We start from the raw sequence: 20,214 nt of genomic DNA on the forward strand, positions 1-20,214 counted from the left end.
ATTGAGATCGCATATCGATCAAGCTGTTCTGATTTTTCTTCTTCTCCTGGCGATTGTTCCTGAAATCGATCTCCGCTGCCACACTAGACCGCAGAGCTGGTAAGGCTCTCGGATCTAGAAAAGGTTAACAAAAGAAACGGATTTGAGAAAACGGATAAACTTCTGATAGAAACATCGAGTTCGCGAAGAGCTGAGGGGCGGCAAGCATACATTAATGGTTAGTCGAAGAAAGTGAGCGCCAGCACGCAAACACTTGGGCAATTGTATGCATGCTGAGTGAAGTAGAACACAGAAAAGGGCAAGTTTCGACCGGCTAGTCGCCGGTCCTCACGATACATGTATAGTGACGTAGGCAACTGCAGACATGAAAATCGTCTGTGCATTAATGACACGCACCCGGTGAAGAAGCTCTTAGCTTGCAGCCAGCTGTGCGAGGTATTGTTTGGGTAAGCGTAGAAACAGGGTTCATTACTATTAACTCAATTCTCGGTGACGCGGGGGATTCACCATGAACTTATAATAAGGCACGCTCGGCGCTAAAAATGAGTATGGAGGCAATTATATAAGAATCATTTTGTGCAGGTTTGTCGGCAACTCCAAGTCAGCCATGGGTGAGTGTCCGTAGGCTCAAGTAGAATAGACCAGTCAAGGAAGTAGAGTCGCGATGCCTGAGGTAAGTTGTCCCTCCACTGACAGCTTATCCGTTCTGGGCCTACTAACGCCAGAGGTATCCGCTGACTAACCTACAACTCTCGGAGATCACCTGAGGCGTGGTCCAAACCTCTCCCAATATGTTAATGTTAGTCTCCCCTAGGCAGACCATATAGAAAGAAGACAGTCATTCCTTCTTAATTTCCATATGTACAGGAACAACTACGGTACAGTCACTTGTAAAAATTTCTTTCAGCCTTTTCAGATTCATATCAGCGCAGAATGCGCAGTCATGTATACATAACTGGGACCAGTACGAGATATGCAGTGCCAATTCCAATATCACCGGATCACCCGTCGCCTCGGCGGCGCACCGAAACCCACATACATCTATATCGTCCAGGTTCCGGGTCTCGATACGATCGAATCCAGCTTGCTCCGAGTCGACTCTGGCAGTGTGGCTGCTAACACTCTCGCGTCATCTTTCTGAGTCATTAAGCAAAGCCATCCTTAAAATCTTCGTCGTTCATCAGAGTACACTTAGTAGTAGTAGATTCTTACCGACAAAATCCACATTATTTTATTCCATGTGTTAACAGCTTGTCTTCGCAAATCTTTTTCAAAGTCTGCAAATATTGTTTTGCAGCTACGGATAGTCACCCAGTGAGACCCTTGATAAATTCCTGTTACTTTTAAAGGTACGGATTGCTGTTGAGTGACAGCGCGTAGATTAAAATGGAAGAATGGGAGACTTTCCGCAGCAAATTGAAAGATTTTGATTCAAACCTTAAAAGATGGAGGATTGTCTCGTACCTCGTCACAGTCTAGAAATGCTTTACAAACCGCAGATCAATTGTATCTAGATTCTAGTTGAGGTGTCAAAAGGCATGTATGTGATGGTTGCAGCACAGTCACCTAGTTTGAATTCGAAAGGCTTGTTTACTTATCACTTTAGAACTGTGTTTTCGACACGCGGACAAAATATTGACGTTTAACGGCGGCACGTCGGCACGAGGACTTTAGAACATATATTTAGATTAGAACGACGTTAACGTTGCGAGAAGTCGCCCAATAACCGAAAACAATGGAGAGTCAAGCACCCGAGCTCGCGCTACAGTTTTCTCCGAACTGATTCCTAAACCAGTCTCAGTCTGACACCTAGAGTCATAGACTTCCATTTGGCGATGATGAAGACTTATCCCAAAGTACTACAATGCAATGCCGTACACTCATGCTCCACTACTTCAGGAAAACATAATTCATTACAGAGTGTTACAGAGCGCTCTGTAGCGCTCTGTAATGAATTACGTCTTCCTGATGCCTAGCAGCGCCTTCAATGAGGGTTATAATATTACAATGTTACAATGTACCCACAAAAAACTCAGATCAGCATGCTATATTTGCGAAGCCCATCACGCTGAATTGATCGATCATTTCAAAGTGGCGTAGAGCCTTGATAAGGTTCGACTGTCAGCATCTGAATGATATCAGATCTCCAGAAGCTTTGTCAAAGCATCGAGAGAGTCGGCATGCACTCAAAACCCATATGTTATTGTTATCAGCCTCAACTTTTATTCAGGTTCGCATGCTGCACAGCCTGTTAGGTTGAACCCTGGATTTGAAATCGCCTCGCAGGCGCCGCGGCCACGTGTATGCGGTAAACCTCAACAAACCACAAGTACTAAAGAACTTGAGTGTGACGCGTTGACGAGTCGACCGATGGAGACTCCACAGCCCGAGTGCTGCTTGGTACACTCTGGTATCATTCTCATATGTGGTAGACTGGGAAGTTTCAGATTTCGCTGGACTCCGAAGGAGACGGCGAAATAAACTTACGGCATGAATTTATTACGTTCGCAACTCAGCGGCGATAGTTTTTTTAGCCATGGGCGGGGTGCTATTACACCAAAGACATGTACCGGACTCCCCTTTTACGCCATGGGACGGATCACCTACGGCCTCTGAATCTCCACGGCCCCGTACAAGCAAACACTGCACAGCAATGTTTTTGATTGTTTTGGGAGGTGCCAGGACTTTGGGAGCTTCAGGTGCCTAGGAAGTGTTTGTCTAGGCGTTTGGAGCATTTGGATGGCTGTAGGCGCTGGTCTACTTTCTACAGCACAAACCCCAGCTTCATAATATCTACGATCAAAGTTGTTAACACAATGTTGGTCAGTTTAACATCTCATTTGCACTTCGCCTATATAGACAGGTTTGAAGGCAATTCTGAAATATCACGGGATTTTAATTAGACCGGCAACCGAGGGAAGGCTGACCCTGGTATGTGGCTGTTCCGCTACCGAATGAATTCTCCAAACTAGAAGGATCGAAGGATTCTATTACTCGCGATGACGAGATCACTGAAATCTGGTCAAACATGCTTGGATCTCGACCACCATTCCGACATTAATTTTAATCATCACGTACCTACATAAAGGCAGGTGTTGGTGTGTCCGAACATCTTTCGTGGTTGTTTTTGTTTTTTTTTTGCTTCCACTTCCTGTCTTTACTCTCCCCCGGACCTCCTCCCCACCTCGAATCAAGATGTCGGGTGATGTAGCTACCGTCGCTACGATATACGGCGCGATCCTTTTGGGCACTTGCATTGGTTGCGGGTGAGTAGGACTTTATCTGCTATTTGAACGCGTCTCATGTTGTATCAAGCCTCACTGGAATTGTGTTCGTTCAAACTGTCCTGTATTTCAAATTTTACCCTTCCGATAGTACCTACAACAAAATTTTGGTGAGTTTGGTTATACGTGGTTCCCAAAGATCATTCTTGACCCGATACGTGCTCAAGGTCTTGGTCGTCTGGTGGGTATAAATGTGACATGGCTTGTAATGTTTCTTACTGTCGTGCAGGGCATTGGACATGATGCACACAATTCTCATCATTGCCTCCGTCTGGGAATCCGTCATCGTGAATTTCGACAAACCGGAATTGATGGATCTTATCCCAAGGTGAGTCAGCTGAAATACTCTTGTTTTCACCATAATTTATGGCACACCTGTACTTTAGGGCCTTAGGTGTTCGTACCCTCCGCTGTTGTCAACTAACCTGTCTGACAATACATTATATAGCTTTCTGTAGCCATAACTGCCGCAGTCACCTTCCTCGTCCACTGGTTCGTCGCTTCTACACTGAATTATAATGGCGGTGATTTAGATTTATCCTTGTGCAGTTTCTTCGCAAACAGAGTCCGTAAACGTCAGTAATTGAAACTGGTCACCGTGTACCCAGCTAAGCTTCTTTCAGTGACAAAGAAGTGGTATTTCGCCGCACCCCTTGTACGTGGTTCAGCTATACTAGTTTACTTCCACTAAATTCAATATTCGGTGATCAGGTCTTCTTGGCATTTTTGCGTCTTGGTGAGTTACTTTATTTTTATCTTCAATTGTTTATGCTCATCATGAAATCGCAGTGGCTGCATGTGGTACGTTACCCTCGACATTTTTCAAAAATAAAATAAACTGATGACGGGTTCTTGCAAGTTTCGACCACCGAAATGTGAGTTTCACGTAATGTTTATTGTATGTTGTTTCCTGACGCAAGTCTTCGTAGCATACGACTCCGCCACTATTCGCTATTCATCAAGCCATTCCCATCAGTAAGTGGGCGGAAACACCAAGGACATTGCTCAAAAACTCACTCTGTAATGTAGTGGGTATTCACTCTAGGTGTCACCCTATCTGCGTCCGTGGAATTCATCATAACCATGGTCATGGTTATCTTCCTCGGACAGAGTCGTACTGGTTTTGCAACGTATGATTCCTCTTCATTTCATGTCTTTTCCATCTAAAAGTCATTAGCATGAACCACATCATCAACTCGTTAATCTTATACACACTAGAGACTGGAAGTTTCACTTGGTAAGTGTTCAAGGCCATCATTCAGGGTGTCATTAATGTTTCCTTTCAGCGCTGTCACAATTGCATCCCTTATTTGCGTAAGAAGCATCTATTTTCAGAGGAGTGTCTTCTGACGCACAAACTAGTGGATGGTTATGAGGCATAACTTGATCTTCCTCGGAATGCACTTCGCGATCGCAAAGCGTACGTGTGATTTCATGACTTTATCCTGCTAATGCCTAATGATTGCGACCAGTGTATGCTAACTCCCTTCTTGCCACGTGCGTCGGATCCTGCATGTCCCTTTACTAGCCAACTGACATTTATCAGACTGAACACACGAAAACGCTTGCGTTCAGACCGTACCTTCTCGAGTCAGCGCGAGGCTGATGTGTACCCTGCCTCGCTAAATATTCACAAATCATCGGTTCGTGTTCCATATTCGATCATCTTGCTGTGACACTCACTGGTCTCGTTGATTCGCGGGTTACAGCAGCGTATCCTGGGCCCTCTCTCACCTAACAAGGGTGTACGTATATGTTACTGTTTGCCTGGTAAAACGCGCTAATGATGACATCTAGACACACTTGAACGTCAATGTAGAGACTACCGTTGTGTCTGTCATTGACGACCCTTGCGATGACTACGACATGGCGGACATCGAGTCCAAAGGTTGTGATACCGCATGCGGAACAGAGAAGGACAGTAAGGAGTTCTTACACTAAGGATTCCATGCTTCCTATCATACTACATAAATCCACGAGCCCCAATCCTCAGGCTCCTCACTCGGCAAACCCAGCCACAATGGGAATTTGACTGATACCGTATGGCGCGATATATTTCCCTGCGCTACTTTCAGTTTCGGCTTCCTGTAATATAATATAGCTAATAGCTCCACCACGCTCCTTGCACCTTACACTCATTCGTTCTGGCCCCCTTCGACGTGTCTCACACGTATATCCTGCATATCACACTTACCCGTATACACATCCTACCCTATTGTACATTCGAGCTCGCTGCTTACATTTCAACATACTGGACTCCCCCAGCACTTGTATCTTTGGCTTCAATTTGCATTCTTGCTTTCGGGGTCGTTTTTCCGTGATGTGTAGTTCAGTCAGTGTCGGCGGTGTTCGTCGAAGTTTATTGAAATTATATTTGCTTAGGATTCTACTAGTGGATTTGTTGCGAAGTTGACTTGGTGTCAATTGGACGGAATAAAATGATAGTGCAGAGGTGAATAGATACACTTGAATACATCTACGAGGCAGGCAGTCACGTCTTGGACTGGTAACCAGTCGGTCAGTAAAGACAGACAAGCTGCTCACCAGTCTATTAATATAGGTGACACATCATAAAAGCTGGAAGAAAAAACATGAAAACGAATTTTATTTTATGAAAAACAAAGAGCACCGCGCGCTTTTGCACATATGCTACATAACAAAACCTGGCGCACTATCAGATAAATTCCGCCAAGCAAGCACGATTGCTCACGACACAAATAAATCTCTCCTCCAAAGTAGTGACACGCTACCCGACACGGTGCAGTACATCTACGACTCCATCGCATCCCCCATAACGGCATCCTCCTGACCCGCCTCCTCAAACACCAAGCTGCCTTGTTGCTCTTTCAACCACTGTACACTCCGTTTTTCATCCATGAAATATGTGTACGCTCGGCGGAGATCCTCAACGTCCACTGCGTCCGACTTCCGCTTCCGTGCGATTACTTGCGCACAGGAGATCAAGTTGAGGGCGTACCGCAGGGTCGTGGATGTTGCCATCGAGGTAAGAACGCTTTGTGCTTCTTGGGTTAGGGTCACGTCCTCTTCCTCGCAGCTGTGTTCATAGTTCAGTGAGACTAGAAGTGTGGGCGTGCGAAATAGGACTCACCGAATTTGTATGATCTGTTGGATGTCTTCTTCGGCGTAAGGCTTCGTACTGACGATGAGGACGCGATCGAGCAGGTCAACAGGCAGCCCGTGCGGGCTTCTGAACTTCGTTCCTCGTATACGTGACATTCCTCGATTCGAAGCCATGATCACTAAAGGAGACAGCTCGTTCTCAAGCGCACGGTTCAAGAATGAAAAACACTCGATATCAAGCATGTGTACTTCATCGATGAAGAGGACCTACATCAGTGTTAGTCACGGAACCCTATCATCAAGAGATGACATACGCCAGGTACGATTTCTGCTTTGCCTTCTTCCCTCCATTCAGCAACCTTGGAGTTAATTTGGTCACGAAGCTCGGGTTTAATCTCGCCTGTATCTCCTGCGAAGAGAGCAAGGAAGCCTTGCGTCCGACTGTTGATCACGTCAATCTCATGTAACGATACTGTGTGCACGACTTCTTTTCGCTTCTGGATTTCGCCCTCGGGACATTGCACGAATTTTGTCTGCAATTTTGATTAGCACTGCTTGAATTTGACCGCAAAAAATTGTGGACGCACGTCTGCACCCATGGCGTCATAATCTCTTGAACGCGCATAGGAGCGGCCGAGTTTTGAGACCCTCCCTGACGTCTTGTCAATCACTACCACATCGCCTGCAAGAACCTTTTCTTTAGAGAGCGCATCTATCATTTTGGTACCCAAGTCGTAAATAGTTTCCATATCCGTCGTTTTTATCGTGAGTTTACCGGTTTTAGTGGCCTGTGAAAGTAGTCAGTGCCCGTAACTTTGATGGCGGAGGTATGGTACACATACGCCAGTTAGACTGCGGTCGATTTGGATTTCGACCACCTCTCCTTCGATTATTTCACTTTCTTCTTTGATGCGCACGCCGATACTCCGCCGTATGGCCTGCGTCAGTGCTTCAGTCTTGGACATCGACAGTGAAAACACCTCGCTGCCAGCGATCATGGTGAACGGTACATCCGAGCCTAGTGTCTGTGCCATGCCTGCAGAGTGTCATTCATGGTTTTGTAAGTCGATCATAACTATAAACCTGCCTAGTGCGATAGCTGTCTTCCCCGTCGAAGGTGGCCCAGCGAACAATATAGCGCGTCCCGCTATCCGTCCCTCTTGCACCATTTTGATGACCATGCCCGCAGCTTTTCGTGCTTTGCCTTGTCCTACCATGCCCTGCGAATTCGCTCGCGGTTCAAGACGGTCGTCAAGCCCTAGACCTCGGATATGCGAGTGTGCGCCTAGCAGTCATTAGTGATTACTGCCAACATGAGTCTTTCGCGTACCTATGCGCTCCATTTTAGTTATCTCCCGCAACTCCGACATTCCTGTAGATATTTGAGCAGCCTGACATTTAGCATCAGCATGTTCGATATGGCAAACAAGTTTGAATCTAGGAGTTCTCCTACCATTGTTGCGTGAATGAGCAGAGAGCGCGTCTGTTTGTTCCGAGCAAACAACATTCCTCTTCGACTTGCTAAAAATAATTTCTACATTTTCCGGTTCAGTTACTTGGAGGCGCTGTTCTGTCGACAGACCGCAATATGTTGTGCGTTCGTGCACTACGCACTATTTCGTCAGTTGGGTGCTCCATCGAGTTCTCGGGCATTGACACATGTATTCCAAACCACCACCGCAACCAACTCCATAGCTCGTACTTATGCTACACATTTTACACGGGGTTCAAAAGATGAGCCTAAAGCTACATCTCTAGACGTCGACAACAACGTCTTCAAGACCTACAAACCCGTTTCTCCCGGTATTCGTCACCTTCGTCGACCCATAAATGACCATATCTACCAGGGGAGGCCCGTTCGTCTGCTAACGGCTTGCCTTCGCAAACACGGTGGTCGTAACTCTCATGGCCGCATCACCGTCCGCTTTCGCGGTGGTGGTCACAAGCGTCGTGTACGTCTCATCGACTTTCTGCGCACCGAGCCTGGAGAGTACGATGTCATCCGTATTGAATACGATCCTGGACGCTCAGCACATATTGCTCTTATTAAAGCGCGAGATGCCAATACGGAGGGGAAGGCGAAGTGGAAATACATACTTGCTACTGAGGAATGAGGCCGGGGGATGTAGTGCAGAGCTATAGGATGGGTATGCCTGAAACTACAGGTATACTCCGCACTAGAACGGTTAGGCCTGGCAATGTTCTTCCTATTCGGTTCATTCCTACTGGCACGGTCATTCACTGTGTCGCACTTTCACCTACGGGCAAGGCATTGCTCGTGCGCTCTGCTGGTTCCTTCGCTCAGGTCGTGCACCACGACGAGTCTGGACGGTATAGTCACGTGCGCCTCCAAAGCGGCGAAATCCGCCAGGTCCTACAAGATTGTTGCGCTACCATCGGGCGCGTAAGTAACCTTAATTGGAAGGGAAGGAAGATAGGAAAGGCGGGGAGAAATCGGTGGCTGGGATGGAGACCGCGAGTCCGAGGTGTTGCCATGAATGCGTCAGTACCTTTCTATCAATCAATTGCGTGCATTATATTTAGTCGCGCTTTTGCATTAATTTTAGCAAGGATCATCCTCATGGTGGTGGACGTGGTAAATCCAAGTCCAACAAGCATCCTGTCTCTGTTTGGGGCTGGGCCACGAAAGGCAAACGTACGCGTAAACCTGGACCCAAGGGCCCTAAGAACAGTAATAAGATGGTCATTCGGGAACGCCCTAGGGGCAAGGAGAAGCGCGCGGGTGGTTCTTAAGCTAAAGTTTCGCCATATTCATCCTACTAGTAATTTTGACTTTATTCTGAAAACTGCTTCGATACGGAATACTCGCGTTCATTAAGGCATGCCAATTCATATCCAGTATTGCAATACCCCTTCTTATGTTCACGACTATCCCTACCAAGGGGTGTTCGCCCACGCACGGTCCTCATGATGTGGTCATTACTAGTCTGTGAGAAGTTGACACTGATCTCGAGTTAAAAATTGCAACGTGTCGGTCATGGAGAAGTGACTACCGAATCACGAATCAATATTGGGCGTGAAAGGATATTCAACAACGTAGAAAGGCATTGACTTGACTTGAATCTGTTGACTAGCAGTGGTTCAATGGGGATAGATCATACACCGAACGCGATCACGTGGCAGGCGCGTATTTGATCTCCGCTACCGCGTTTCTTGTTTGCTGGAGGCGGCGTGTTGGCATGTAGTCACCTTAAATACGCGTACACCCGATTTCCCGTCCTTCTTCCCAACATCCTTCGTCAATTATTAACCATGCAATCAGCTACACTCTCCAGGACGTCCTCGATAGCTAGCATATCTTCCGCAGACGATACTGCGCGTCGTACGCGCAAACGCTTTTCTACTGTTCAGCTCTTGATGCTAGAACAGCTTTTCCATCGGACATCCCACCCGACGCGAGATGAACGCGAAGCCCTTGCGAATACAGCAGGAATGTATGTCATTCTCGAGACCGACGTGACTTGCCTCATATCTGATGCATTTTCCACAGGGAAATAAAATCTGTTACCATATGGTTCCAAAACAAACGTCAGACGGAGCGCAAAGTGGCCCTCCACAATGCCACGAACGTTTCCAATGAAGACGGCTCTTCCTCTCCACCACTCGGGCACGGACATGCTTCTTCGTCACGTCATGTCCATTCCCGGTCAGTTTCTTTTTCGAGCTTGCATACTCCACGGAGACGGATAACGCCTCCTCGCCCGCGTCCCTCCCTTGACCGTGTCGCAGCACGTTCCGAATCGCGTCTCCAACCACCTCGCACACCTACGAAGCCTCATAATCCACACGCGTCACTCTGGGACAATATGCCTTCCTCTCCACTGGCACCTGCCAGCCCTCCTACGCGCGACTTGGTAGACTTTGTGGGCAGCGGGCGCACCCTTGAATGGGCATGTGCTGCAGCACGCCTATCTGGAAAGTGTCAAGAAGCCGACACAGGTGCTGAAACGGAAGAGGAAGAAATGGAAGCTATTACACCGGAAGGGAGCTTAGGGGCCGGAGATGACGCCTGGAATAAGAGAACTGCATCTCTCGTCCAGAAGCGCGGGCACGTGGCTCGGAACTTGAAGTTTGCGCCCATGGTAGTAAACGGAAGAAAAAGTGCGATTCAGGACGACGATATGATGCGAGCTGCGCTGGTCTTGTGTGGACTAGGAAAGCGCAGCTGAGGAATCATTAATCAGGCGGTGATATTAGAGGACTTTTGGCACGCACAGTACTACCCTTATTATTTGCACATACCCTGCATTTCCAAAACTGCATCTTCACATTTGTTATAATGCTGTATATATCATATTTTTGTACGTCTTCGAGCATTCTTCGGCAGGACTCCGTTATCTGTGAATTTTGAAATGAAAGACCAGGAAGAAACAACCCCAATACTTCACCGATTATTGAGTCGGGGGCCGGGGCTAATGATCTCTGCCAAAGAAAAGGCCACCATAAATCCTATACTTGATCAGTAGCTATAGACGATTCGAAAGATCGATACATGGTTATCGATGAATCAAATCAGGACGGACATGCAGAGTCGCTGTGCAGATCATCTGAAGGGCCGTTACAGATATCCCATGTATGATCAATGGGGTAGCTACAAAGACACTTTATGTAAATGAGCTTAACACACTTCAAAGTTGCGGGACGTGTAGGAGAAGTGAACAACAGGGGAACGTCGATATCGATGGATCATGTTTGTGCTCCTTATGTCGGCATCGCCCGACCGTCACATCGGCACTATAAACAGATCAGACCTTGGTTCAGCCGTCACGACGTGCATGGGAGCCCGAGGCGGCTCTCCTTGATTCCATCGAGTGCTCATATCCGATAGGCTGCTCTGAAAGATAATCAGGCTCCTTGTCTTCTCCGTCATGCCAAATCCTGTCGTCGTCATCACAGGCGCATCCAGGTTAATCCTAGTCCCTATCTCTGAGAAACTTATGCTAACCATCTAATATTCAGGGGTATCGGTCTTGCAGTCACTCGTTCCTTACTCAAGGAGCACAACGCTCATGTCGTTACTATATCACGGACTCGAACACCAGAGCTCAGCCAACTGATTCAGGAACACGAGCAATCATTGCTGACTCTCGAGTGCGACATGTGAGTACCAAACCTTCAGTTCGTGATACATAGAACTCACGGTATGTATTACAACCACAGCACAGACGAACCCGCGCTCAAAAGTGCCATAACCCGCGGCAAAGACCACTTTGGACAGATAGACGGCCTAATCCTCAACGCTGCTACTCTAGATCCCATAGGGCGCATCGACAATGCCGATATCACCCTAGATATCTGGAAAAGCTATTTCGACATCAATTTTTTCTCGCTCGTTACTGCTATTAGGGCCTCTTTGCCTGGCTTGCGAGAATCGAAGGGCAGGATCATTTTTATAAGTTCAGGAGCGGCTACTGGAAACATATATGGTTGGGGCACGTATAATGCGAGTAAAGCTGCTATGAATAGCCTGAGCAGGTGATCAACACTGAGTCGTGCGAGGAGGCTTTGAACTGATTTGATGGAATGGATAGAACGCTTGCGAACGAAGAACCTTCGATCGTGTCATTGGCACTTGCGCCTGGAAGAGTCAACACTCCGGTAGGTCTGGACTGTATTATGTCGACCACGGATCTCAAGTACCGTACAGATGCAGGCTGTACTACGGGATGCGGGAGCGCAGCACATGAAGGCGACCGATTATAAGAGTTTTGTCGATGCCTACAATGAAGGAACCCTAGTCAATCCACACGACGTTGGATATGTCATCGCTGCGCTCTCATTACGCGCTCCTCTTTCGCTTACCGGGCAGTTTGTGAGGTGGGATAACGAAGAGTGTAGAGAATTCCGGAGGAAATGACCTGGTAATATATTAGGTCGTGTCTATGTGCGCCGTTCATGTACTCACATGATGTATGTGATACCCACCAAAGCAAGTGTGCATAAACGGATATTATATAGTCTGCCGTCTCATCGCATCTGCTCAGAGCTACTTACTTACAATAGTGCACCCATAGTTCGGTTCTGAGCCTAGGGTCTCGTACTTGGTTTGACAGCGGTCCAAACTCGGCTGATGCACACCCCGCGTCTTGTGCAAATATGGGATGGTCACACCAAAGGGTTCCTTTGTACAAGTGACGATATATTGAGGTCCATCTGCGCGTGGCTAGAAATGGACGCCGAGTGGACCATCGCACTTGCAGGAAGCGATACTGAGACTGTTTTACAGAACTTATTATATCATAGTGTCTGTATCTGGAATGGAACCAGTTAGGTAAATGCTAGTCTCTGGAATGAAGCCTTGACCCTTGGGTGAAGCATGACACTAACCGGACTGCGAAAAGAGGCTGACCATTCAACCTGTGGATTCGTGCTAAGCGAAGCGAATATCATGCATAGTACAAGAAACGTACCAAGGAAAAGCATAAATACCTGGACTGCAAAAAAGTCTGCAATACAGAACAACCCAGCTCGAGACCTTCACAAGTGACTCTCATATCTACCATGCGTCTTTTTGCAAGTTCTCGCAATTTTCGTCGCCCTTGCTGTCTCTGTTAGCGCTGATGGTACAAATGAGTGCAACGAGGGCTTTGACGAATGTGGGCCTGGCTATAAATGTCAAGTGAATGACCATTTCTTTTCGCTACGGCAAACATAGTGGACACAGCTGACTTACTTGTTGCAGGCCGGGAAATGCAAGAAACTGCCCAGCAATTAATGATGCAACCGAGAGATGTGTACAGCTGCCAGTAGAACACAGGTCAGATATCACGCACTGACTTGAGCTATAAATTGACCCTCGCTAGTAGATCGCCTGAAAGACTTGTTATTGTTGAGATTGATGAGGTAGACAAATAAATATGTTTGTACCACGTACCGGTTCATTCAAATCTCAGACGTCTTTGGAAATACGTCCATTGCAGCCGGAAAATACTAGTATCCATGAATGCGTGAGTATAAGGGCAACGAACGCGATTAAAATATAAGCAAGAAGGCTTAGTTGGTCATATAAAGTGCCCGCTTAGGAACCTTTACGATGAGAGGCTTATGATTACATGGAATGAAAGTGCAGTCGAGGTTGGTGGCGTATTAATAAAAAATTGTTGGGATCAGCAAGTCACAACGTCCGGGCATCTCAACACGTACAGGTGTAGGCACATCAACGCCAGTTACCCGCTCAACTGGAGCATCGAGGTTTTCAGAGGCTTCTCTCTCCACGATTTGTGCGCAGATTGCGCTACCGACACCGAAGGCAGGGAAACCGCCCTCCACGACAAGGAGACAGTGATGGTTCACTAGGCTGGATGCTTGTGCTACCGGTTCGAATTCTTGACCGACTCGGACGTCTTAATGGTATTATTATCCAGAGGACAGATGCCACGGAAGTTGATGATCTCGGCATTGATTCCCTCTTTGGCCAAGAGGTCAGCGGCATCCATACTGTGAATGACCATCTTGCTATGCGTGACAATCGTAAGATCTCTTCCTTTGCGCTCGACCTTAGCCTCGCAGATAAGAACAACGAAGTTGCCTGACTATTGCTTCTGACGACACGAGGAAGGGTGACACCATACATCATCTCATTCTCGAAGAATACTACTGAGTTAGGATCCCAGATGGCTGCTTATAAAGTCCTTAAGCACTTCACCGAAAATTAAAACAGCCCCATCGCGCAGGAGCTCTTCCTCCATAGCAATATTGAGAACGCCACGGACCGCCATCTATGAGATACTTCTAAATGACCAGTTCAAGTGGTGAGGCTAACATGCGACTCTTACCGAGTTTTCCGAGTCATTGTAGGTCGCGTACTCGTGGGCCAAGCAACAGCCGTTAGAGCTGATGAAGGACATGCACAAACGTTAATGATTGCGGATGCAACACGAGAGAAAGCGGCACAGGAAAGATCCATCCAGCCTTTTAAAAAGGACACTCAACGGTTGAAGAGGTGAAGCGAAGGAACAAAATGATTATATCGACACACGTAGATAAGGGACTGCCTGCTGCCTGGGCGTTTGATGCCGCGCTCGTATTTACGATGGTCTGGAAAAAATGAACAACCAGAAAGTAGTAAGGTACAGCGACAAACCTTGTCTGCCGTATCAAGAGCTCCTTGCTCTACTTCGGATTCAGCCTCCGTGATACTAAGTTGTCAAACCAGCGAAATGTGAATGTATCGGTCTTGTCGGCGCAGATGACAGAGGAGTTGGCCATTGTCTCGCAGGAGCCCAAGATGCGCACCAAGACGTTCTCATCAGGGTGGAGAAGATAACGGTACCGGAAATGCTTCCGATCTTCACGATTAATTCCGCCAGGACGTCGAGCTTCACGGACGCGAGCTCAGGAATAGAACTAGATTGACAACCATGTTGCACTGGCACTTGTGTAGTACAGGATTCCAATGATGATGGACTTGAGAGGGGATTGGCGAATGAGAGAATTGAAACCAGTTGGGCCGTGAGTGGGCAAAGCACAAGGTAGAGATGAATCACGAGCAGAGCGCTGGAAGCAAAACGCTCCTCCCTCACAGAATTGGTGACGAGCTTGAGACACCAAAAGAGAGAACTTCAGCTGCATCCGGTAAACAAGCAGGTCTTTGGAGTCGACGCGATGAAGGGGTGATGTTGCAGGAAGCTATATGCATGCGTTCGAAGTGACACGGCGATGTGTGTGCTGGAGGACTTGCTCGACACAAAAAATAATGATATTCATGCGGTCATGTAGGATAAATAGTCAGGTTCGAGCCCCGGGAAGCACCAATTGCTCGATCGGATTCGATGGGATACATCCTGGAAGACAAGAGCCGGACGCATGAATGTACTGGGACGAACAGCCTCGTGTCCTGGGCGTCTATGGAAACAAGGCAGGTTGACGCAGTGAAGCAGTATAAAAAACACAACACACGCACCTCTGGAACTGAGAGAAAGCCACCCACAATCCCTCTAAAGTCCACCTCGACCGCGCCCAACGCCATCAACCTCCAGTAAAATATCGAAGCTCATTCCAATCACTACACCCCTGCGAGAGTTCAAAGGCTATGAAAGAGTCAGAAGGACGCGTGAGAGCAGTCGCAGTTTTCCCCGATAAACGACGGATGATGACACGACAGGGCACTTCGTCTATGGGACTCGAAGACAGGTATCGTGTTGAAGAAGATGGAGAGCCATCCCAGAATAAGTACTAGTAGGGTACAGGAGCGAAAGTTTTGGGTCGAAGAGTCAAAAAGTCGAAGGGGCGATTGTAGGCTGTACTTAATAGCATGAATAACTAATTGTTCGGCCTTAGACGAGGTCCAGAACTGAGGATGACCAGTCGTCGATCAGAAGCATACTCAAACATACTCAAACATGGAAGATCACTGAAATTTTATAAAGTGGGCTCGCACACCTGAGTCACCTACGGGGTCGAAGGTGACTGCACTTGGATCCAACAAACCATGTTCCTGCGGCTTTGGTTTATACATCACTACACGGTCACGCTTGCCAATGACGATAAACAGCTGACTCGGAAGAACGTTCAAAGTCTGCAAAAACGAATCAATTACTTCGTGGATCCCTGGTCGCTGTGATCCTCGTCACTCACCCTTCTTGGACCTCGATCTGGGTGTTCGATGTAAATTGCTCCATCTGTTCAATTGGTATGCTATCGACGGCTTTCTTGAGGTTTTCAAGGAAGCTCTTCATCCACTGCTTTGCTGCTTCAGAAGCCTAATTATATCCGAAGTGTATTAGGGATGATTATCCTGAGATGGTCTTTTTTGCGGCCGCCCAGTGCCCACTACATCCACTCGAATGAAGCGGACAGCGGCGAAAAAGATTGGCAGTCCCGACATGCCTGTGCTCTGCTTGAACTTTTCAGCGCTTCAATATTGGGAAACTCGGGCCCCTCCTATTTCCTACTACGACAGCACGATTATTTCATCCGCCGCACTAGTGTGTACTCTGCGCCGGAAGGGCGGAAACAGCGATCTTTTCATAATGCTCGTACTTGCTGTATCACAGAGCCGAACAATTTCGGAGTGGTGACAGGTCACCCATCACTGTTCTAAGACCGATTAACGGTCTTGCGATTCGAACCAATATTGAGTCCTCAACACCCAACGTTAGTGGGAGGAGAGCTCTGTCGAAGACTCGAATACAAAACAATTCCCATCACCGAAAAGATGTGCAAACTTGTGTTCATGTCGCACGCACTAAGGTTATTACGTTGTCGGCTGAAAACTTGACAGTTACTTTAATTTCATATATCACCGGATTTCAAGTCAGCTGGCCGAGGAACGAGCCGAGCCGAGGTGCTCACCATACAACAACGAAGCCGGATCAAATGGTGCATGAATTGGACCCACAAATTCACTAGCCTCGACGGTAACAATATCCGGAATGACCATTGCCGAGTGGTGCTGGAGGGTATGTTGTTCTCCGGTTTGGAGCCGAAGCTCTTGGGAATAATAAAAGGTCACCTACAAGGCTACGATTCTATTGCACGCCCTTTTATCGGACTTGCAGATTCGGAAAGCCTACCTTCAACGAGATGGCTACGCCCACAGTTTCAACCTTCGTTGGCTCTGTGATCCTGCAGCCCATCGTCGTGGCGATGACCAGTGTTGTGCTCTCATCCCTCCTATCCTATGAGATCGCTGGACAGCTTGACTGGAGGCCGGTAAGCCCTCTGTTTGTGGATTCCAGGCAGTCTTTCTAATTACATAGTGCAAAAGATCACCATATGCGTGACATGTGATATTATTGCTGTCGGTGTTGACCACCTGAAGGATCAAGAAGTTGTCATTGGTGCTTGGGATGCAGCTGTCATGAAGCGCTTTATCCCCTTGTTCCACCTTGCCCGCATTTTTCTGGCGTTGAATGCGTCACTGCTTGTGATAGCTTTATGTCGTAGTCCACCAGAAACGACGGTCGTTACCGCAGTTTTTACTGCTCCCGCTTTTCTGTGGGCGACGCCGCTTGATCTTCAGCGAATCGGCGCAGTACTGAAGAGATTCATACGCGCAAAATATGATCAAGAAGAAGTGGAATATAATTCACCCATGTCTAACAAACCATTCATAATCAAACGAGTCCCTGGTATGAAGGCCATATTCGACGGTATCATTCGAGGGTATGTGCTGTCATATCCTGATGGTTTGTGGTTTTTTTGACTTGAAGATAGTTGTGGGACATTCTTCGTCGTCTACTCAGCACTGCAGTTATCATGGCAATCAGCCAATAACGCGCCTCCATGGACGATCATTGAAACTATCATTTGGTCAACGGTCAATCGCACCTGTCATTGTGTAAGACAATTTTCTTCGCGAATATACTCCCAACTCAAGGTCTTCCAAAGATCATGACAGACGTGCGTGACTATCACGAGGACAAGAAGGCTGGAGTCCCGACCATACCCGTCCTTCTAGAGTCTCCCTTTAAGACTCGGATAGTCTTGACTGTTATTCAAGCAGCCATTATGATCGCCTTCCTCCACAATCCATTCATTGTAGGAAGTTCCTGCTTCGCAATTGCTCTTGTTTGGATTCTAGGGAAAGATTCTCCGAAAGTTTACTTCCGTCTCAGTCTTCACTCACAGTCGATATTCATTGCTATGTACGCGGCCATGTTCGCTTTGGACTTACTCTAGACCACTGCTCTATATCTTAGGTTTAAAATATTTTTAGAAATTGTAGCCTTCACTGGCAGTCACAACATTCATTAATTCATTATCTGTGCTGTCTAGACCATTAATATTGTTGTTACGTCTCAGAGTTGAAAGATTCCCCGAAATTTGGTACTTGCGTCTCAACCGAATTTACTCTCTGATGATGATGATACATGTGTATGATATGTGATGATGCTTGGAGAATTTTCGATAGATGGGCCCTGATCCTGGATGTCGATGCAGTTCCTGTAGGCAATATTACACTGCATACACTCAGTACCGTATCCTGCACATTTCTACTGGAGTCGGCCCGATTGAGCGCTACTACGATTCCTAGTAGCACCTACTACATACTCAAGTGCCAACGGGATATAGTATTAGAAATTCTCTCTCGTGTCAACAGGGTGGTCAATCGACCCCTCTTCATGTCCCATTCAAGTGACCGTATGTAAGTAACCCTTTTACTCTCTCTTACTAGTATCAGTAACCAGCTCTAGATCGACCTGTCTGTGGTTTTCTATATCTGCTATAAATCTGCTGGCAACGTTGCATGCAGAGAAGGGGTTGATAGCACTGTGCGATAATCACTGCGGTCAGTGGTCATCTTAGTCACTCGACACCACGCTGCGTGCAACTTTCAGGAGAACAAACGACGACACAGACATGCCTTCTCGTAGAGATGACGAGCGCCGTCCGCGTCATGACCGATCGCGCTCCAGAGATGGAAGTAGAACGCTCGCCCACTCCAGAAAGTGGCAACGACCTCCCACGAGGCGTCTCACCCATATCAGAGTCGGACTACTTTTTGAAAAACACAGAGTTTAGAATATGGCTTAAAGGAGGAGAAACACAAGGTCTGTCCTTGCGCTACGCTTCTTAAATCGAGGAAATAATATTAAGGTGTGGTAGTACTTTGACGAGCTCTCGAGTGAGAAAGCCAGGAGGTAAGTGTCACTATCAAGATTTTTTCTTGCAAGGTTGCTCAAGAGGAATGGCAGCTACTTCCGAAAGTTTGTAAAGGTAAGAAATTGTACGAACGATACGAATGTGCGCTGAGTATAGGATACAAGGCATGGAACAGAGGGAAACTGCCGAGTAAGTCTTTTCAGTACGACCAATCCTGACAGATCCTGACCGACGTCCAGAGTTCCTATACTCTGAGGCCGACTCCCATATGTCATCAGCAGCAAACCAAACAGCTTACAAATGGTCCTTCGCATCCAAGGGCTCAAGTGTGGATGCAGGAACCCTGAGAGCTGTTCGAGAAGAGGTTGATTCTGCTACGTACCGGCGTGCTACTAGTTCATCCAATACCGGTAGAAGTCGGAGCCGCGTACTCGGCCCAACTCTCCCTTCAGCGTCAGATCGGGTCCTCGCCCGGGAAGCTGCATCAGAATATCAAGCAGCGGAACATGGCATGAAGCGTAAACGAGATCGCGCAGAAGCGAAGGAACGCGTTGAGGATATGGTGGGGCCGAAAGAGGTCGGCAAGGAGGGTATGCTGGAGAAGAAGCGCGCCCGGAGAGAGACCGATCGTGCATTTAGGGAGAAAGGTGATGACGGCTTCGAAGCCGACGAGTCGACCCTCCTTGGTGGTGGGGATAGTTTCAGGGACCAGTATGTCTTGTGCCCTTGTTTTCCTTTTAATCCTGACATCATAATAGCATTGCTCGACGAGATGCAGCACGGAAACGATTCGAGGAGAAGCGTGCTGCAGGGAGAGAAGACAAAACTGCTGGTGTACGTGAACGTGCTGTAGCCTTGCGAGAGAAGGACAAGGCTACGATGGACATGTTCCAACAGTTGGCAAAGCAGAGATTCGGCTAGTCACGCCGCTCGTCCGTTGTTTGATGGATTGGTGAGTATTTTACAACGTGTTGCTATACGTGGTTACACATGGGGATTACAAAATGGGAATATGATTGACAAGCTGCTCATTTACGCTATACTGCTCTCCTTGAAGAAATTATAGCTAACACTATTGCCTTAAGGCCCTCGAATTCTTACTCGAGCGGGGACTGTCCCACGCCCTTTCATCTGCACCTAACATCTGAGCCTTTACTGTATCATCAGTCTCAGATGTAGACGTTTTTTCGCGTTCGCGGTCGGATGTCTCCTACAGTAATTGTCAAGGTTTACGCCTTCGAAAGGAACGCAAGAATTCTGCTTGCCAGCGAACCACCATTCT

General features: G+C 47.5%; 9 protein-coding genes across 9 annotated transcripts; 7 read left to right on the top strand and 2 right to left on the bottom strand.

Annotated features, from left to right (window-relative positions):
• Positions 1-2,957: 2,957 nt before the first annotated feature.
• Positions 2,958-5,681, top strand: BJ212DRAFT_1364190 (uncharacterized protein). The gene is made up of 20 exons (XM_041336015.1): positions 2,958-3,266; positions 3,316-3,394; positions 3,452-3,465; positions 3,514-3,612; positions 3,671-3,680; positions 3,733-3,776; positions 3,834-3,859; positions 3,908-3,939; positions 3,996-4,020; positions 4,074-4,085; positions 4,144-4,159; positions 4,214-4,259; positions 4,314-4,414; positions 4,462-4,521; positions 4,571-4,598; positions 4,647-4,704; positions 4,757-4,781; positions 4,831-4,927; positions 4,994-5,029; positions 5,082-5,681. Exons 1-20 carry the CDS (start codon positions 3,196-3,198, stop codon positions 5,223-5,225), a joined length of 1,023 nt encoding a protein of 340 aa, XP_041191499.1. The 5' UTR covers positions 2,958-3,195; the 3' UTR covers positions 5,226-5,681.
• On the bottom strand, positions 5,682-7,855 carry BJ212DRAFT_1364193 (TIP49 C-terminus-domain-containing protein). Its single transcript, XM_041336016.1, has 9 exons — positions 7,819-7,855; positions 7,696-7,756; positions 7,453-7,650; positions 7,208-7,401; positions 6,953-7,153; positions 6,680-6,898; positions 6,394-6,632; positions 5,995-6,339; positions 5,682-5,947 (listed from the first exon to the last, which is right to left on the bottom strand). Exons 1-8 carry the CDS (start codon positions 7,819-7,821, stop codon positions 6,054-6,056), a joined length of 1,401 nt encoding a protein of 466 aa, XP_041191500.1. The 5' UTR covers positions 7,822-7,855; the 3' UTR covers positions 5,682-5,947; positions 5,995-6,053.
• BJ212DRAFT_1482220 (uncharacterized protein) lies at positions 7,832-8,479 on the top strand (the record flags this gene model as incomplete). The annotated part of the gene is made up of 1 exon (XM_041340381.1): positions 7,832-8,479. One exon carries the CDS (start codon positions 7,832-7,834, stop codon positions 8,477-8,479), a length of 648 nt encoding a protein of 215 aa, XP_041191501.1.
• Positions 8,048-9,469, top strand: BJ212DRAFT_1514418 (translation protein SH3-like domain-containing protein). Its single transcript, XM_041341667.1, has 2 exons — positions 8,048-8,867; positions 8,933-9,469. The coding sequence occupies exons 1-2, from the start codon at positions 8,476-8,478 to the stop codon at positions 9,117-9,119; spliced, it is 579 nt and encodes a 192-aa protein (XP_041191502.1). The 5' UTR covers positions 8,048-8,475; the 3' UTR covers positions 9,120-9,469.
• An 814-nt stretch (positions 9,470-10,283) lies between these two features.
• Positions 10,284-11,081, top strand: BJ212DRAFT_1364200 (uncharacterized protein). Its single transcript, XM_041336017.1, has 2 exons — positions 10,284-10,551; positions 10,602-11,081. Exons 1-2 carry the CDS (start codon positions 10,349-10,351, stop codon positions 10,735-10,737), a joined length of 339 nt encoding a protein of 112 aa, XP_041191503.1. The 5' UTR covers positions 10,284-10,348; the 3' UTR covers positions 10,738-11,081.
• On the top strand, positions 11,082-12,639 carry BJ212DRAFT_1463613 (uncharacterized protein). Its single transcript, XM_041338951.1, has 5 exons — positions 11,082-11,292; positions 11,346-11,486; positions 11,547-11,861; positions 11,918-11,984; positions 12,034-12,639. The coding sequence occupies exons 1-5, from the start codon at positions 11,255-11,257 to the stop codon at positions 12,241-12,243; spliced, it is 771 nt and encodes a 256-aa protein (XP_041191504.1). The 5' UTR covers positions 11,082-11,254; the 3' UTR covers positions 12,244-12,639.
• A 243-nt stretch (positions 12,640-12,882) lies between these two features.
• On the bottom strand, positions 12,883-16,362 carry BJ212DRAFT_1588454 (uncharacterized protein; the record flags this gene model as incomplete). The annotated part of the gene is made up of 13 exons (XM_041342429.1): positions 16,159-16,362; positions 15,963-16,087; positions 15,768-15,883; positions 14,909-15,014; positions 14,622-14,732; positions 14,470-14,524; positions 14,365-14,423; positions 14,162-14,219; positions 14,027-14,104; positions 13,756-13,888; positions 13,530-13,729; positions 13,060-13,086; positions 12,883-13,026 (listed from the first exon to the last, which is right to left on the bottom strand). The coding sequence occupies exons 1-13, from the start codon at positions 16,210-16,212 to the stop codon at positions 12,883-12,885; spliced, it is 1,266 nt and encodes a 421-aa protein (XP_041191505.1). The 5' UTR covers positions 16,213-16,362.
• Positions 16,363-16,910: 548 nt separating this feature from the next.
• On the top strand, positions 16,911-18,008 carry BJ212DRAFT_1482224 (uncharacterized protein; the record flags this gene model as incomplete). The annotated part of the gene is made up of 4 exons (XM_041340382.1): positions 16,911-17,039; positions 17,095-17,492; positions 17,544-17,667; positions 17,718-18,008. 4 exons carry the CDS (start codon positions 16,911-16,913, stop codon positions 18,006-18,008), a joined length of 942 nt encoding a protein of 313 aa, XP_041191506.1.
• A 194-nt stretch (positions 18,009-18,202) lies between these two features.
• On the top strand, positions 18,203-20,075 carry BJ212DRAFT_1364221 (uncharacterized protein). Its single transcript, XM_041336018.1, has 5 exons — positions 18,203-18,474; positions 18,524-18,753; positions 18,776-18,880; positions 19,154-19,643; positions 19,691-20,075. Exons 2-5 carry the CDS (start codon positions 18,690-18,692, stop codon positions 19,851-19,853), a joined length of 822 nt encoding a protein of 273 aa, XP_041191507.1. The 5' UTR covers positions 18,203-18,474; positions 18,524-18,689; the 3' UTR covers positions 19,854-20,075.
• Positions 20,076-20,214: the final 139 nt, after the last annotated feature.

This window comes from Suillus subaureus (genome assembly GCF_016647635.1).
Source record: "Suillus subaureus strain MN1 chromosome Unknown BJ212scaffold_22, whole genome shotgun sequence".
NCBI classification, from domain to species: Eukaryota; Fungi; Basidiomycota; class Agaricomycetes; order Boletales; family Suillaceae; genus Suillus; species Suillus subaureus.